At 45.2% G+C, this 18,932-nt stretch overlaps 1 protein-coding gene across 6 annotated transcripts in view; it reads right to left on the bottom strand.

Moving 5' to 3' along the window:
- The window catches only part of LOC133359213 (sal-like protein 1), a 39,943-nt gene extending 26,524 nt beyond the window's left edge, over positions 1 to 13,419 (bottom strand). For 3 of the 6 annotated variants that reach the window (XM_061577655.1, XM_061577656.1, XM_061577651.1), the window contains exons 1-6: positions 13,167 to 13,419; positions 7,448 to 7,967; positions 6,777 to 6,911; positions 5,763 to 5,876; positions 3,124 to 3,312; positions 1,309 to 1,419 (exon numbers count right to left, since the gene is read on the bottom strand). In XM_061577655.1, coding sequence (XP_061433639.1) covers positions 1,309 to 1,419; positions 3,124 to 3,312; positions 5,763 to 5,876; positions 6,777 to 6,911; positions 7,448 to 7,955 — 1,057 coding nt within the window. In that variant the 5' untranslated portion in view covers positions 7,956 to 7,967; positions 13,167 to 13,419. Of the gene's footprint in view, positions 1 to 1,308; positions 1,420 to 3,123; positions 3,313 to 5,762; positions 5,877 to 6,776; positions 6,912 to 7,447; positions 7,968 to 8,679; positions 8,847 to 13,166 lie in introns of those variants that run through there. The other 3 variants (XM_061577653.1, XM_061577654.1, XM_061577652.1) reach the window with 3 other exon arrangements.
- Positions 13,420 to 18,932: the final 5,513 nt, after the last annotated feature.

The following is an 18,932-nucleotide window of genomic DNA, read 5'->3' on the forward strand; positions in this document are numbered from 1 at the left end:
GAGAGATGCTGCAACGAAAAACCAGTAAAACAAAGAAATTTGAAAAATATGGGCAGACATCTTCACTTCAAAGAATAAAAGAAGCAAGATGAAGAGGCTCTGGTGTGTGATGGATGTGAAGATGCAAATGTGCTAAGGATACGAGTGGCACGATGGAAAAATAATTTTAAAACGATATTTCAACGCCACCATACACAAGCCCTCCCCAGAAAGCTACGCATGATTATTTTATGTATCCATCTACATATCTACCTCTGCAACATTCCAACATTGTCGACCCCAGCGTTGGGCTGGACACACGTGAAAAAGAGCTTCATTGCCTATCGGGTTCTTCCCGTATAAAAACAATGTCGTCTACGCCTAATACAAAGCTGTAAAAATCACGCACGGGTGCAATAGAACGTTGTTTTATGACTGCCACTGCTCTGTGAACCACTGAAAAAATGAAATGCAACTGCAATGCCGGATCACATCCCTGACAAGCAGCACATCTCGTGTCACACCACTGAAAGCAGAGACTTTGTGGCTTACCGTGTCACGCAACTTTCTTCGTAGCAAAGCTGAAAAGACGTAAACTGCCCACCGTTTCTTGTTGGTATATGTAGTGGAGTATACGCGTGTGTTGATGTGCTCGTGGTTTTAAACCGGGCACGGCTGATGGTGAGAAATAAATGGTCTCCTGTCTATTGAGTGTAAATGCCCTATAAGAAGAGAGAGTATGTATGTTTACCAGCTTTATATACCGCACAAAGTTTGACAGCAATGCACAAATATCTACGTATTCTGCATGTTCACGTGGTTCACCTGCTCCATGTCCCTGTGTGTCCCCATCTCCTGTGTCTCCACATGTATACCCTATGCATTTTATGCGTTTGCCAGTGCACTCTGCGCATCTGTGTCTCAGCCTGCTGTTCGTTGTCTCTACCAGTCCCCGTGCATCTCAGGGCATCACATGTCTCTGCGTCTCCTCATATGTGCGCTGTTTATCCCATACGTCTCTCCGTGTTGACTGTACATCGCCGTGGGTCTCTATGTGACTCAGTATTCTATGTCTCGATATTGTTCCAGTTTTCTGTATGTCTATGCGTGTCTCTATATGTTCCAGTTTGCTGTGCGAGTCTGTGTCTCTCAGGGAATCTCTTGGGGGTCTCTTCATCGCCTCGTGTCCATGTTAGCTGCATGTCCCCGCATATCCCCGCCTTTCGCAGTGCCGTTCCCATGTGTCTCCACATGTCTCCGCATGTCTCCACGTGTCCCTGCTCATTCCCGTGTGTGTCTCCGTGTCTCCGTGTGTCTCTGTGCTCTTGCCTGTGTGCTGCGTGCTGGTCGTTGCCACTGCCACTGGGTCTCCCGGCCCCTGCCAGCTGGGGTGGTTGCCCTCGTCTCCTCCCGGCGCAAACTCCAGCGATGATGCTTCACCTACAACATTCGACATAGAATTACTCCCCATCATCGCAGTTGCCATATTCCATTTTATTGCAAAATGTATAATTTACAAGGGAGATTAATACGCCGATGATGTCGTCAGATCTCGGAAGCCAAGCAGGTTTGAGCCTGGATGGTGCCAAAGCCAGCCTGGTGACTGTGCTACGCAGTGGACAGCAAAGCAAAGTGGAGAAATATCCATTTCCGTCATGTCTATGCACCCCGTCTTCACCAACCTGAACTGACCAGCGTATGGTGAAATAATCACCACTCACGATGCATCAGTTGATTGACAAAAGGGCCGTACATCTACACAGAATGTAGAGACAACAGACCTCAATGGATGCCCTCGGTAAATTCGAGGAGACCAATTTACTGAATTGATTGCTCAACACTCCCATTACATTCTCGCTACAACCGTGCGCTGTCTGGACTAGACTCTCCCCCTGCCATCATCTTCATGAGCCATGATCAATCCACTGGAGGATGAAGGCACCTCCAAGGCCGCTGGCGCCACCTCTCATGACCCTGCAATGCAAAAATCTGTCGAGCATCTGGACAGAAACACTGATCGCTTCGCTCCAACGTCTCGACGGATGTCATCTCGGACGCAATGCATCCCTGTGTTTTTATTGTAGTCAGCAATGACTGAGTGGACGAAAATCAAAGCGTGACAAAGACGTCAACTTCCCACCGTAACGTGAATTATGAGACGAAACAAACGAGTTTGAATGAAGAAGCAGACCGAGATAATTTCATTAACATCATTAGAGACTGCAGTGCACCGAGGAAGACCAAACAAGTGAAATGGCTATATACATGTGAAAAGATTTCCGAGTTCAATCTATGGGCCGACCTGACGATGTTACAGAGAAGTAGAGGAAAAAAGTGTGCACCACTCACACCAACGTTTAACAAGTGAATGGACTAAATGTTTGACTGCTTTAGTTGACTTGACAAAGGCAATGACCAAAACGAAATTCATACACTAAGATTTAACTAATATTTCATGGGTTTGTCGCCAACAGAATGAAGACTACCATTAAAACTCTGAAACAGACTTCACAGACAAGTCTGTGGCCGTCTGGAACGCTCCTCCTTCCGATATCAGGAAGCCACTGGAGCTATGCACTTTTAAATCATCTAGATTGAAAACTAATATCTTTACAACTGCTTTTTGTGTTTAGTTTGTCGTCTTTCCCCACACCCCTCTAATTAGCACGGTTGGCTACGTACAGTGCTAAATAAGTTCAACATACATATATACAACACCCCACTTGCGCATACATAACACCACTCACACACAACTACACATCATCAGGAGTCAAGCTTACCGACTCCGGTCCAGAATTTTGCTTGCCTTAAAATAAATGCTGCTCGAATTGCACGCTCCCCCCGCACACCCTCCAATTAGCACAATTGGCTACGTACGGTGCAAAGGAAGTTCAACATGCATACATACGGCGCTTGTGCATATACACACGCCGAGTATATTTATACCTTCTTTACATATATATTTTTTACTATTTAACTAGTTTTTTTATATATATTGTTTTGTGTTTTGTTCGAGGCCATGTACGATTAGTTTTTGTATCCATTTACATAACGTCCTCTGAAATGTTCCAGTCCAAGTCCAAACATGCATACACATGTAAAACACAAAACCGGCCTACTAAAACAACCAACACAGATGCTCACCCCTAGCCAGGCCAAAGCCCCCACCCTTGCCGCCGACCGATTCTGCGGGGGCGTTGAGGGGCGCGGCGTCCATCCGATTCCCCGGCTCCCCCCACGACAGATGCCGGCTGCCACCCTCCGCACCCCGTCGAGACGGCAGATGCGCCGTCGACTCCACCGCCGCCGACGCCGCCGACGTACTTCGCTCATCTGCAACCGACAGTTGCAGCGAGAACCGTCGGCCTGCCATCATCACCATCGTCTGTGCCGAGATCAGCGTGGGCATCAAAGGTGGGTGAGAAACTCCCCACAGAAGCAAATCGCAGGGTGGACCACGTGGAAAAATCTGAACTGTATAAAATAATTTGGCACGTGTCGTGACGGGTACTGGCAAGATCCGGCCATGTCCGTCTGGTTCTCGCTGAGCTGCATTGCCTTCTGGTTGCCGAATGAAAAGATTATAAGGTCACGCTCATTACACACAAAGTGCTTGCCACAAATGAGCGATAATACCTTGCTGATCTTGTGAAGGAGCATAAACCATCACGCGAACTCGGGTCATCCTCATAGCAGCGGCTTTTGGCTTACCATCAAACAAAGACGTCTGAAATGAAATTTCGATTTAAAGCTTTCGTGACTGCAGGGATTCATCTTCTTGGTTCTTTCGGTAAAGTCACGTAGAAGGGAAGTAATAAAATAATAAAAATAAAACATAATAAAACAATTCTCACGACGTTTCGGCTACAACGCAAGCAGCCGTCTTCAGGTGAAGAATGAGACAATGCCAAGCTAGGAGCTTATATATAAGCTGCGTTGGAGGTGGAGGAAAGAGCGCCTTAACAAAAGAATGTGCATGTGAAGAGGAATTTAGCATATTCATGGAAAATGCGTAGGAGGTGGGCGGGGGGGTTTCAAAGTCATATTATGCCCATGCATTATGCAGGATCAACAGCACCAAGGGGGGGGTTCAGGGATTAGCAGTAACAAAGGAAAGGAATGTTAATGATATGTAGCTGCAGTTACTCAACCACCACGTAGAAAACTAAAGTATAAACTACATAAAAAACTAAAGTATAAATAGCATAGCACCATCAGTATACTTACTATACTCTACACTAAGCTGAGTTACTAACAGCAAGTAATACATTACAATTCTACGTCGTAAAAAACTAAGTTTCCTCTGTGGTAGCAGTTACATTGGAGAAACCAAACGACATGTCTCGGACCGCATCCGTGAACATAAGGCAGACCTGAAACACGGTAGGACAAACACCTCAGCCGTGGCAGATCACTGTTACAATTCAGTGGGCTCACATGACATTGACTTCTCCAAGACAGAGGTTCTCTGCAAGCCATCTGGCTATCATGAGAGATTCGTTCATGAGGCGATCCACATATACAAACACAGAGACAATTTTAACCGAGAAGATGGATTCTGGCTTAGCAATCATTGGAAGGACGTAATAAACCATTTCGACACACATTAGGGTGGGTAGAATAATACATAGTGTTATATTAAATGTATAAGATATAGGTTGGTTTACAGCAATACAGTATATAATTTAATGTTGGCAGTATATAGTACGGTATATGCTCGTTGATGCAATAGAATAAAGTTTAGATGGAAGCATATTATATAATTTTTACGACGTAGAATTGTAATGTATTACTTGCTGTTAGTAACTCAGCTTAGTGTAGAGTATAGTAAGTATACTGATGGTGCTATGCTATTTATACTTTAGTTTTTTATGTAGTTTATACTTTAGTTTTCTACGTGGTGGTTGAGTAACTGCAGCTACATATCATTAACATTCCTTTCCTTTGTTACTGCTAATCCCTGAACCCCCCCCTTGGTGCTGTTGATCCTGCATAATGCATGGGCATAATATGACTTTGAAACCCCCCCGCCCACCTCCTACGCATTTTCCATGAATATGCTAAATTCCTCTTCACATGCACATTCTTTTGTTAAGGCGCTCTTTCCTCCACCTCCAACGCAGCTTATATATAAGCTCCTAGCTTGGCATTGTCTCATTCTTCACCTGAAGACGGCTGCTTGCGTTGTAGCCGAAACGTCGTGAGAATTGTTTTATTATGTTTTATTTTTATTATTTTATTACTTCCCTTCTACGTGACTTTACCGAAAGAACCAAGAAGACGTCTGAAATGCTCTTCCATTCGATAATAGGAAGCCACTAGAGCAACGCACTTTTAAATCTAAAAATAATTTCTTTGGAACTACTTTTTGTGTTTAGTTAGTTGTCATTCCCCCACACCTCCGATGAGCAGGGTTGGCTATGTACGGTGCAAAAAAAGTTCTACATATATACATACATACACAAGAGGAAAACGTCGATTAGAAAACAGATGCAAGTTGAAAGACATCGTGATAATCTGCAGGTCGCGTCACGAGAAGCGACGGTGGCCATTTGGCGAGCATAACAAAGGAGCGGCAACCAAAGAAGAGAACATGCCGAGAGGATGTACACAGAGAAGAAGCAGAAATTAAATGAGCCCTTGTATGTGTGTTACGTGGACCATTACATCATAGGTTTTCGCGAGAGATGGTGATGGGCTTGGAAAGGCCTCCATCCAGTCATTGACTGATCACGTAGGATTATTCAGAAAAAAATGGACACGTTAGCGCCACGCGGCGTCACCTTCGCATGCCTCCATCTTCACCCCGTACCACGAGCGCTGGTCGCTGACCCCCGTCTCCACCGACCCAATTCCTGTAGCCACGCCGCCCGTTGATGCCTCCGGCACCTCTCCTGCTGAGACAGCAACCGGTAGCACTGCGTCACAAAGCGATCCCGTGCGTGCTATTTACATCAAACTACACTATCAAACTATTTTCATTTTACAAGTTGATGTATGTATGTTGAACTTCTTTCGCACCGTACGTAGCCAATGGCGCTAATCGGAGGTGCGGGAAAGGTAAGGCCCACTGAGCTATACGGCTCTTTTTCAGAAACGACCTGGCCATCACAAATGATAGCTCAATGAATTGGCTTATCACGTGGACATTTATAGCAGCCAAATACTCTTAAGCCCATGTTTATATATGTGGAGGTAAAAACCTGAGGACCCAGAAAAAAATCCACACGACCACAGGACATGCAAACTCCAAATATACATGTGTCAGGGTCGGAATCGAACCCGTGACCTCCTGTATCCCGGGCGAGGTAGTTAACATCTCGTCACAGTGCCTAGAAACTACATTAGAAACTGATTAATCTGGCCATTGCCTACATACTCCATCAAAGAACATGCTACATGTTCTTCCCTTTTTAAAATGCATTTTCTTGAGTGGTGCATTATTATGCAATTGACAAAATCCAGTACTTTTAATGTTACATCACAAATCATGCATACCTGTAAACCCATACAGTTTATCCGTATTCTTGTACAGGGAAATTGAGTTCAGGTCCATACGGCCTACAGATGTTTCAATACGGGCAAAAATATTTGTTGTACATTTGCTTGTGTTTCTCCCTTGTGATTGGACTTTGTCGGATGAACGTTGAGATTCATAAGGACACAGGGTGACCAATACGGTCTGAATTGGTCTGTAATAAGGCAGGCACTGATAAGGGGTTTACAGGTATGGTGATATAACATTAGTAACATCACAAGAGTGGGTGATTCTGAGAAAACCAGGACAAGGTGGCAACCTTCGGCTGAAAGAAAAATCACCGGCAACGCCATGACCTCGCACCCACCGGATTCCCCGTTAAAGTCGCGCTCCTCAAACTCCTCGACTGCCGACGGCGGTTCGTCCTCGGCGTTTGTGAACTCGGATGTGTCATCTGAGTGTAGCAGGGAACAGGACACGTGTGTTAACCTTCACCGGTTGAACGGATTCCCTTTACATGCATCACAAACAGCGCTCTAGATCACGATGTGTACGGGGAATTTTCACGTTTCGTAAAAAATATCAATTTGTATACGATATTTAAATTGAATACGTAACAGCATGTATAGCAATTGTGCCAGGAAGCTGTGAGTTTGTGCGATGGAAAACAGACGCACGCATGTGATAGCAGTGCAATGGTTCACACCATGTGTCACCCCTAAGCGCATGGGAAGCACCAAGAACATGGGAGCAGCAGGACGGACACCGAGAGGCAGGCCTAGATAAAGAGGTGGTTCGAAGTGCTGAACCAGGATCTGAAGAACTCTGAAGTGGATGTGTCCCAGGACATGAATGAGTGGAACGATAGAACCAGAATGGCAAAGCCCACATGAGTGGGAAAAACAAAGGAATTTAAAAGTCAAAGCATAATTGTTCTGCTTCGCAAAACCAAATGGACTGCAGAGCTCTTTGAGCAGAAGCAACACTTACTGTGGTTTGAATAATCATTGGGCAGCTTTGCCGCGAGATGATCACCCTCAGGCGGTCTGTACTTTGTGCCTCCGCTGCTGCTCGGCGTAGACAAACCCCCCACATATGCGACGTCCATGGAGCCCAGCTTCTCCATAGACATTGACAGCTCCCGGCTAAGGCCACCAAAGAGCGTGACCAGCACATCCACCAAGCTGCTTAGAACCAGGTCCATGCGTAGAGCAGCTGTTTCGGATTGCGCCGTCGTCTCGCCGTCGTGGTGCTCGGCGCCCTGAAGGGCCTTCACCACCTGCCGCAGCACGGCGTAGAAGCCGAAGGGCAGGCGGTCGCGTGCCGTGGCCAACAACTCAGCCCGCACGAGGCCGTCCCCGACGCAGGCGCGCAGGACCCCATAGTCCCGGATTCCCAGCTCCGAGTCCATGGCCTGGGCCACCTCCGGGTTCACACCCTGCGCCTCCAGCCATGCCGGAAAGTCCTCGCTCCAGGAAGCAGTGGCAGCACATGCCATTTTTTAAAAGACCTGGAGAGAAGGAAGTAGAATGCAAGCAACGGTTAACATTTCAGCGACATGTTATCAGATGAATATTATTTCCTCAGGAAAGACTGGTCCCAGCATACGGATGTGGAATTTCCAGCAATGGCGCAGGACTACTGATGATGAATACCACACAAGAATGCGTACATTTAAGACTTGAAAAGTGTGCACGTTACACTCATAATTTCCTCTGCACATGCTGAAAACTTGTCCAGCACCATAATGTGTTCAACAGCCATTCGGGAAGTAAAAGTATTTCTCTTTCCGCTTCTTTAATCATGTTGCTGGACATTGGAATTAAATCCCATCGTCTCTTTTTCCAAGCTGCTATGACCTTGCTCAATGCAATACAATTATTAGTTATTATCTATTGAACACATGTAGGATGGTCACCATGAGAAAATTTTAAAGTGTGTTGCTCGAAAAAATGGAAGGAACCGGAAAGAGAATGGCTTGACGACGACGACATAAGAGATTGGTGCCAGAAAAATGTGGCACTACCTTGAGCATATTGGCACAAGACAGAGGTAATTAGAAAACAAATGACGAAATGTGCAGTGGACAACTATGGTTATCTACCCATGCATCGTGATGATGATTCCAAATCCAAGAACTATGTTGTTGGCAGTTGCTTGGTATTCATTGACATGCGTTCACACACCGCGATAGAAAAAACTGGACCTCGTTCATTCTCTACCTGCACCTTCAGCCTGGAAGTTCCTCACCCTGGTGCCTGGTGTGGGCAGAGCAAGTCATTAGAAGGGACGATGGCTTGTTGTTGAGCTAAAGAAGGCAACATATCTGACAGGACGTCCTAAGAGAACGTGCCTGAGAAACAGAGCGAAGAATTCAGCTCGCGTGAAATGAGGCATTACATGGATTGTTGCATGTTGGACACCTTAGGTGAAGTATGGTCAAATAATGCCCATGCCCCCCCCCCCCCCGCATGCACGGCATGGGACAGCCCTCATGCAGCAGTGGATTGATAAAAGGGCTGTGCGTGAGAATTGGGCTCAAGGGCAAGACAACTGGGTCACATTCCATCGCCCACGCCTCTCACCTGTGAAACCCGGGGCATACGTTGATTGATGTACAGTAGACTTTCGATTACCCGCGTTCGGTTTATCCAATTTGCAGATTAACCGTGCACCTGAGATTTTGACATAAATTAGTAACTCATAGATTTTCCCTTAAGCCCAAATTAATAATCTAAAAACAGTTATAAATTGTTATTCTTGAAAATGTGTATTACAAGTCACGTGCTTAAACCGAACAATTATGTGCTGCAATTAAACCGTAATCCACATAATCGCCTCTACAGTACAGTAGTTGCATATCTTTACAACAGTGGGCGGAGTTTGATTTATTTTGATTGGCGAAGCTCTGCTGCTATCCACTTAGTGGGCCGAGTCTTCTGCATGGGAGCAGGAAAGTGTTATCACTGATCACGCGCATCAATACATTCTTTTATTCCACATTTGTTTTGTTAAGTAACAAACTAAATTTTCTTAACTTAAACATAATTTATACGTAATTTAGTGGCTTTTGGCATAGAGATCCGAGGAAAATGGATATTTTTGGATTATCGCGATTTTGAATTTGCGGCCGTCCTCCCAGTCATTCGCGTGGATAATCAAGTGTCTACTGTACGTTGCTCATTAACGGAGCTGCCCAAACATCCTAATGCAAGACCATAACATTAGAGTGGGTGACAAGTCAATAGTGATCGTCCTATGGACGGGAACAGCCCTGCCCTGAGAATGTGGAACAACCACCAATTGTTCAGGGCCCGCCAATAAAGACGAGTGCAGCTCCACACTCAATTTGTTACTTTGACAACCGCACGTATTTGTGCAAATATACTGCGATTCGCTTTATCTTACCTGTAAAAGTATTTTTTTGTCTGTCTCTGTCTGTATGTCTGCGCACACGCCTTGCGACGCTTTTAACTGACAAACTGTTGGGTTTACGTTTCAACAAAGTACACAGATACAACACACTAAGTCCGCGGACGAAAAAGCCCGTTTGTTTTTCACCTCCGTCAAATTTTAACTAATTAAATCTCACTTTATATTACGCTGATCGCGGCACCAAAGCACACATCTGTGCATGTGCGGAAACGCTGACTCGCGGTTGCCCCTAGCAATGCACACCAGCTCGCTCAGCGGCGATGGGAGAGAGGTTCTCCTCGCGTTAAAAAGGCGAAGAAAAAAATACAGAAGCACAACACTGAGGTAAATTCTCAACAGTGTGATGTCCCCCCCCCACCGCAATGTGTGCAGTTACTAATATAGAGTCGTTAGATATTACTGTAAAGTTGGTAGGTACTACTGTAGAGCAGCCGGGGGATGGTGGATGGGGGGATAGCAGCCCAGCCCCAGCCAGCCAAGATGCCACCTCGGCCGGCTGGGCAATCTAGCCGAGGCCGGTGACACTCCGTGGGACTAGGCCACACCATGGCACTCCCTGACTCACCGACGCAATGCTCCATAGTTGTCTATACTACTGTAGAGTCAGTAGGTACTACTGTAGAGTCAGGAGGTACTACTGTAGTCAGTATGTACTGCTATAGAGTCAATAGATACTACAAGTCAGAAGATATTGTAGTCACTAGATACTACTATAGTTACTATAGAGTTGGTACATACTACTGTAGAGTCGATAGATATGACTATAGTCAGTAGAAACTACTGTAGAGTCGGTATATACTACTGTAGTCAGTAGATACTACTGTGGTCTCTAGATATTACTGTAGATTCAGTAGCTACTACTGCAGAGTTGGTAGACACTACTGTAGAGTCAGCAGGTACTACTATAGAGTCAGTAGATATTACTACAGTCAGTAGATACTACTGTAAAGCCAGATACTAGTAGAATCACTAGATACTACTCACTATTGTATGCAGGGTGTGTAGGTATAAATGCCTATGGGGAGGTAAAAATATTTTTTGACGGGGGGGTCGACAATTTTTGGAAACCTTTTAGATAAACTATTACTATTTACTCCCCACTTTCTATTACTTTTTGATTCAGGACTTCTGCAAGCCTCGTATCATTTTGTTGACGGCCAATTGGACAGACAAAATAAATGCTGGGCATTCACAATAGCTTAGTATTTGTGTACGAATATGTTACTTTTTAAGAGAAGACAAGTTTTGAAATATATTTTCCCCTGGGCAACGCCGGGTACTTCCTGCTAGTAATATATATATATACTTTATTTTACTGTCATTGTTCAAAAGCTCGCATCGGCCCGGATCTATCCACCGTTGGATGAAGGCCTCCTCAAGCCCGTTGCCATCTTGCACCAATCATGTGATGCCATAATCCGAGCCGAGCGCAGTACAGGGACTCCTATTTTGTTTTGTTGCCAGATAAAAGGGAAAAGCGTATTCTCATATTTTGGTACTGGCCAAGGAGGTCCCATGAGGGACCCTTCTACTTACAAACTTTCAGAGATACGAACAAACTTGGTGCGTACGTCCAGTTGCCTGTTCGGACCGAGAGTCATAAGATCAACCGCCGCGCAATAGATGGCGGCGGTGGCATCTGCATCTGTAGAACATGAAGAACCAGCAGCATCTACAGATAATGAAGAACCAGTGAAATCTACATCTGCAGAACATGAATAAACAGTGGCATCTACATCTGCAGAATGTGAAGAACCAGTGCCATCTACATCTACAGAACGTGAAGAAGTGGCATCTATATCTGCAGAAAGTGAAGAACCAATGACATCTACATCTACAGATTATACAATTTTTAAAGCCATTCCCCGTGTTTAGTGTACATGCCGTACCACACGTTTGGAATCGTCAGGATTAAAGTTGGGACTTACGAACAAGACCTCTGGAACCTAACTCGTTCGTAAGTAGAGTACCTGTAGCTGCGTACAAAAATGGGAGGTGTGCATGTGATGCCGACAACAGGAATTTTAATGCCTGAATCAGAAAATCCCAAAGTTATAAACATCACATTGACTGTTAAGAAAAGACAAAAAACACGTGATGAATCATTGCATTATACTCTCCAACACACAACCGGCATGCTATACTAGTAACAAATTGGCACGTTTTGTTTACGTGACAACCCCTTACTAATTGGCTGTGTTGGGTGGTGGCAGGTTTAACGATGCATTTATATTTCCTGATGATGCTAGTTGTAATCACTGGCGAAACGTCGTACTCGAATTGTAAATGTTGTGGATTTTACTCTCCAACACACCGGTGTGCTGAACTAGTAATGAATAGCCACGTTCTGTTTACGTGACAAACCTTTACTAATTGGTTGTGTCGGTGGCGGGTTTAACGACACATTTATATTTACGAGATCTAACCCCAAAAAACCTCTATTTTGGATAATCATTGCATCGTCACATCCCATAGCAGACGCTGAAATTCCGTGACATCATTAAACATCCTCTGACGTTTGTGAAAGAGCTTCATAGCTCATCGGATTCCTGCAGTAGAAATATTTAGATTTTTGAAGAAAAACAAATTAACTTAGCCACTAAAAAACACCACACAAAAGCTAATAGCTCAGCGCTAGGTTTTACCTAATACGATTTTAAAAAAATATACAGGATGTTTAAAAAAGATGGACCCAATTTCAAAGCAGTATTGCTTTGAAATTGGGTCCATATTTTTGAAACATCCTGTATATTGTTTAGTTTCATTTGCATATACTTTAAGCGATTTATTTACATTTTATATACCTTGCACTCTTATCGTATTTCAGTATTGTTTCTTGTAACTTTGTGACCCCGTGTCCCTACTGAGACGTGAAAAAATTGCTTTGTAGCTCATCGGATTCCTCCGGTATAAATATATTTATAAGTTGCGTTGGCAATGGTGCACAAGCACATACAAAAGGCAATACATTCCTCAACAACGCTGCCTTAAAAACACAAGCATATATAGGCGACGTTTCGGACAATAACTCTTAACAGGATATACATTTAATAAGAGCGGCTATAACATCGGCTAATTGTGTCCGTATTAACATCTGCAAGATATAGCAACGACCAGAGGAAGACTTTAACCCAGCAGTTTATATAGAGCACAGCTGATAAGTAGTATTATTATCGTTGTCAATGTTTAATTGTGTTATTACTCAAACGTACTAGCAGGCCTCAGGCCTAGGTAACGTCCGCTTAGAACGCCAATAAACATCGCAAAAACTCACCCACTCCGGCCCGCAGCGAGATAAAGCCGCTGTTGTTGTTTTTTCTGTATTAACGTTGACTGAATGTATTATTTGGGCAAGCGAGAAAAACGAGCGACGCTTAATAACGACAATATTAAAAGTAACAATAGCGAAGGCAATTAACATTAACACGCGGGAAGCTGACGGTGGTGGTGGGTGGGCGGCTCGAGTTCCTTATCGACGCGCCGGCTGATTCGCGAGAACGTCATCGGCGACAGAGCAATGGTCGAGCGCTCCGTCATCGGCGACAGAGCAATGGTCGAGCGCTCCGTCATCGGCGACAGAGCAATGGTCGAGCGCTCCGTCATCGGCGACAGAGCAATCGTCGAGCGCTCCGTCATCGGCGACAGAGCAATCGTCGAGCGCTCCGTCATCGGCAACAGAGCAATCATTCTTTGGTTTTTTTGGTAAAGTCACGTATAAAAATAAAATAATAAATTAAATAATAGCATACGACGTTTCGATTGCAACACAAGCAATCATCATCAGGTATAATGAAATAGCGACATAGAATATAACCAGAAAACTATATTCTATGTCGCTATTTCATTATACCTGATGATGATTGCTTGTGTTGCAATCGAAACGTCGTATGCTATTATTTAATTTATTATTTTATTTTTATACGTGACTTTACCGAAAAAAACAAAGAATAATTCCTGCAGTCACGAAAGCTCCAAAATTAAAACAGAGCAATCGTCGAGCGCTCCGTCATCGGCGACAGAGCAATCGTCGAGCGCTCCGTCATCGGCGACAGAGCAATCGTCGAGCGCTCCGTCATCGGCAACAGAGCAATCATTCTTTGGTTTTTTTGGTAAAGTCACGTAAAAAATAAAATAATAAATTAAATAATAGCATACGACGTTTCGATTGCAACACAAGCAATCATCATCAGGTATAATGAAATAGCGACATAGAATATAACCAGAAAACTATATTCTATGTCGCTATTTCATTATACCTGATGATGATTGCTTGTGTTGCAATCGAAACGTCGTATGCTATTATTTAATTTATTATTTTATTTTTATACGTGACTTTACCGAAAAAAACAAAGAATAATTCCTGCAGTCACGAAAGCTCCAAAATTAAAACAGAGCAATCGTCGAGCGCTCCGTCATCGGCGACAAAGCAATCGTCGAGCGCTCCGTCATCGGCGACAGAGCAATGGTCGAGCGCTCCGTCATCGGCGACAGAGCAATGGTCGAGCGCTCCGTCATCGGCGACAGAACAATCGTCGAGCGCTCCGTCATCGGCGACAGAGCAATCGTCGAGCGCTCCGTCATCGGCGACAAAGCAATCGTCGAGCGCTCCGTCATCGGCGACAGAGCAATGGTCGAGCGCTCCGTCATCGGCGACAAAGCAATCGTCGAGCGCTCCGTCATCGGCGACAAAGCAATCGTCGAGCGCCCGGTCATCGGCGACAAAGCAATCGTGGGGTGGGGCGCGGCGATCGGTCAGGTGGGAAGGGGGGGGGGTCCCTAATATTTTATTTGAATTAAATGAAAATAAAAACGTGGGACGTAATTTAAAGATTGTTTTTTTTAATGCCCATTTATATTTAAACCGCGTTTTAATGCGTTTTTATTTTTTTACACTGTTGTTGAAAATGTATCTCATGATGGTTGTCAAGGGGGGCCCAAATCGTAGCTTTGGCCACAAGGGAGGAGGGAAATGCAGCCCGTGCCCCCCTACGCTATCGTTACGCTTTTAACTCAGCTTCAGCTTCCCATAAATCACGCGACTTGTGTGTGACCCAACCGACACTCTGAATCACTCCCCTCTCATCTATGTATCTACATCTCTGCAGTATCTAAATCGCCTCAAGCGTCCCGTGAATCACGTGAGTTATGTGTGGCTCACCCTCCCCCACGCCCCCAGTTCTGGCCCCCTCCCACTTGCTGCCGCCCCCTGTAAAAACAGACGCCGCTTCGTGTAGCAGCGTCAAGGCCATTCCTTGTCTGCCCTGTCACTTTGATTCCCATTTCTCCACTCCCTTTCCATCCCCTTGTTCCCTCTTAATTTCCCATTCTTTCTCTCTTCTCTCTTCCATTTCCCGTTCCAGTTTTTTTCTGTTCCCATACATTCATTGCATCGTTGACTCTACTTCCATTGCTGTGGTGTGCCAGTGGCACAACGTTGCTAGTAATGCCAATTTAAGAGACTTAACCCTCCACCACCCAACACCACCAAGCAAATCAAGTTGTCACATGGGACAAATGCCGCGAATTAATTTACCAATTTTGTATGGGCAGGTAACCGAGTAACCCCCTTGCACTGACCCAACATGGTTTTCTGAGAAATAAATGTACGTATTAATCAACGTCAATATTTTAACTAATTGTCCATTTTGTGAGGTTTCCTACCTAGCTAAGCATGGGCGCTCTGCACGGTCGACGTCATTTGTTTGCGCTCACTGGTTACTATTGGAAACCACATTGTTTACGATGACTGAGTTTCTAGGTTACCATATGGATTAAAATGTTGTATGGGCAAGTAATTGCATTGGTTATATGAATAGCCCCCCGATGGACATAAGCCAATGCGATTGGTTATCACCGGCGGCCTGAACATACGTCTGGGTCGACCGGGCGACGTGCCCTTGTGCGATTTATTCTGCGAAGTGCTCTGCAACGTTCAGTCTTTGCGCGTCAATAACCACACTCAAGACATTGGTGGGATCCATGAGGGCGGAATGACAGCCGCCCTCAGTCAAGGGCATCGAGCAATCAATGTCTGTTCGACCACCGACTTGTGCAGTCGTCCATAAACCTTGAGCCGTCTGCTGCGCTGATGTACGAGACTTGTGAACGCCATTCGTGGGAGCCCTTTGATGCAAACTGCTTCTGCTCGGCCCTGCAGGTATGATGTCGATGCGGCGCTGAGCGTGCTATCACTCAGACCGACGATGGCACCGTGGTTCAGATGTACAAGACCATCACAGGCTTGATGTCTACGTCCCTGCAACCTCTTACAATCAACACCGACAACAGCGCCACCAAGCATTGTTCTCGAAACGCTTGAATCTCACAAATACTGCTGGAAATTGAACTATGCTCGGTCTGTCTTGGTTCAGTTTCTGTATTCCAGGTACACGTGTGTCTACAAAAAGTTTTCTGGAAAGCTAAGATCGACTCACAAATACTGTAACCCGAGAAAACCGTGGCGCTCCACCGACACCTATGCATGTGTGAGCAGAGAACGAAAAATGTTGTCAAAAAGTGACTTGGCAAACCTCATAAACAAGGTATATGATATCCATGCATCTGAAAAAAACTATTTTATTTACCAGATAAAGCCCACTAAGCTATGCGCTCTTTTTCAGAAGCGCCCTGGCCACAAATTATAGCTCAACGAAGTGCCTTATCGTGTGGAAATGTAGAGCAGCCAACTCATCTCAATTAAATAATCTAAACGCATCTGCAAATATGGCACCGTCCGCCACGTTTTGTTGACATCACAGTCAACGATCGGCTTTCGTCTTTCACTCCGCTGGGCATAGATGACGTCACAAAGGGTTGTTTACCACGCTCCAGATAACCAATCGCGTTGCAGCATGTGATGGGTGAGGCGCACGCGTGGGTGGAGATTTGACACAAGGCCATATATTTGCGCATCATGAGAATTGCAATAAAACCGGGAGCACAATAACAGCAATTAACACAACTTTTTCTATGCCAAACAAGGCCCCAACATATTCTTGGTTCTTTCGATAAAGTCACGTAGGTAAAGAAAATAATACATAAAAATAAAATATAAAAATAAATAAAATTAAATCACGACGTTTCGATTGCAACACAAGCAATCATCATCAGATGTGAACACCACAGCAAGAAATGTATACTAAAGTGGGAGAGATGCCAGGAGGCTATATAAGTCAAACAGGGGGGAAACGGAGGGGGGGGGTTAGGGAGCGAGGGGGAGGGCGCCTCGTGGACGCCTGGGACTGGGAACGCGAAAATGGACGGGTGGAGGGGGAAGTAGGCGGGGCCAGAAGCGAGAGGCCGAGTGAACTAGAGATGCGTGGGCGACGCAGCAGCAGCTACGAACTGCAGCCAAAACCAATGAGGGCACCCAAAGCGAAATAGCAGCACTGCTAAACGCTGGGGATGCAATTAACTCGGTAAAATAGTCTGGTATCCGATAAATAAGATGGGACAACTATGAACAATAAATTTTTTTCACCTGGTTAATAACATCTTTCCCTCCGTTCCCCCCCTCTTTGACTTATATAGCCTCCTGGAATCTATCCCACTTTAGTATAATTTTTTTGTATTGCTGTGGTGTTTACACCTGATGATGATTGATTGTGTTTGCAATCTAAACGTCGTGATTTATTTTGATCTTTTATTGAATTTATTATTTTATTTACCTACGTGACTTTACCAAAATAACCAAGAGCATGGATCCTTGCAGTCACGACAACTTCAATTCTAGAAGGCCCCAACAATTCAGTTTACACACAACCCTCCCTCTTAACAGCATCGTCACACAGCAAGGCATTGACACTTCTTCAGAAACGTTCACTTGACAGCAGCCCCTAGGCGCCGCCTCAGTTTGTAAGACGCAGCTGTTGTAAAGGGAGTGAGTGTAAGAGGCCGTCCCTAAATAACGTTACGCGATTTTGGACGATTCCCCCCCCCCCCTCGTCACACGGCGTCACAAAAAGTCAGACCCCCCCCTCAAATGACGTCACAAAGCTCTGCCTCCCCCCAAAAATAAAACATGCTTCAAATCGCTTTAAACTATTGTCATTGTAGTGCGTATTTAATGTGGCGCTGCACTCTGATGTTGTAGGAGAAAACATTTATTAAAAAGTCTATTTAATTAAGTAGAACGTGTTGTCTGTATTTATTTAAAGTTGCGCATTTTGATGTGACGTCCCATTTCTCAACCCCCCCCCTCTCGTCACACATCGTCACAAATGTCTGACCCCCCCCCCCCCCTAGGCGCGTGACGTCATTTATGGACGGCCCCTTATCATCACGTGCAAATGTATTGCAGTCAAACACTCGAAGAGCGTGTTTCTAAATGTGGAGGGGAAAACGGGATGACCCGGAGAAAAGTCCACGCGGCCACGAGGAAGAGAGACACACGCAAACTCCAAAATACTCAGCAGGCGTCGGGGTCGGGATCGGGATCGAATCCACGAACTCCTCTCTACCTGGGTGAGGAAGTTAACACATACTACAGGGGGGGGTGGAGCCTGACTCACACCCGGCTACGTTCTCGGCCGAGCTGTACACGCATCCACGTGAGGCCGGGACTGTCCTTTGACCCAAAACATCACAGATTGTCTTGAGAGATGGTCATGCATCAACTATACTTGTTTGCTCCAAGTCAAACCGGTCTTGTTCTGGATTCCGTCTGCCTCCCTCTCCTCGTGACTGATTACGCAATCCGGGTCATACCATTTTCATTCTTTTCACCGGAGGGTGGAATGTTTCAACACGGGGCATACCACTTCCGTGGATTTCACGGGGGTTGGTTTGTATAGTTTTTTTTTAAACATGTTCCCTTGAATTACGGTCCTCTGGTTTATACACATACACCAAGTAATATCAACAGCGTAAATCACGATAAATCACAGTCGGCGGCTTCCAACTTGGCTACTCAAAAGGACTCCATCGACGCCGTACGTCACACGGAATCGATGCCACGTTCTTCGCGTCCTGGGTTCCAATCCCACCCCCGCGCTTAAACTGTTTCATGCGTAGTAGGCTTTCGCGACCAATATCATCCACG

This window comes from Lethenteron reissneri, chromosome 64, assembly GCF_015708825.2.
Source record: "Lethenteron reissneri isolate LAM-NWPU_2019-01 chromosome 64, ASM1570882v1, whole genome shotgun sequence".
NCBI classification, from domain to species: domain Eukaryota; kingdom Metazoa; phylum Chordata; class Hyperoartia; order Petromyzontiformes; family Petromyzontidae; genus Lethenteron; species Lethenteron reissneri.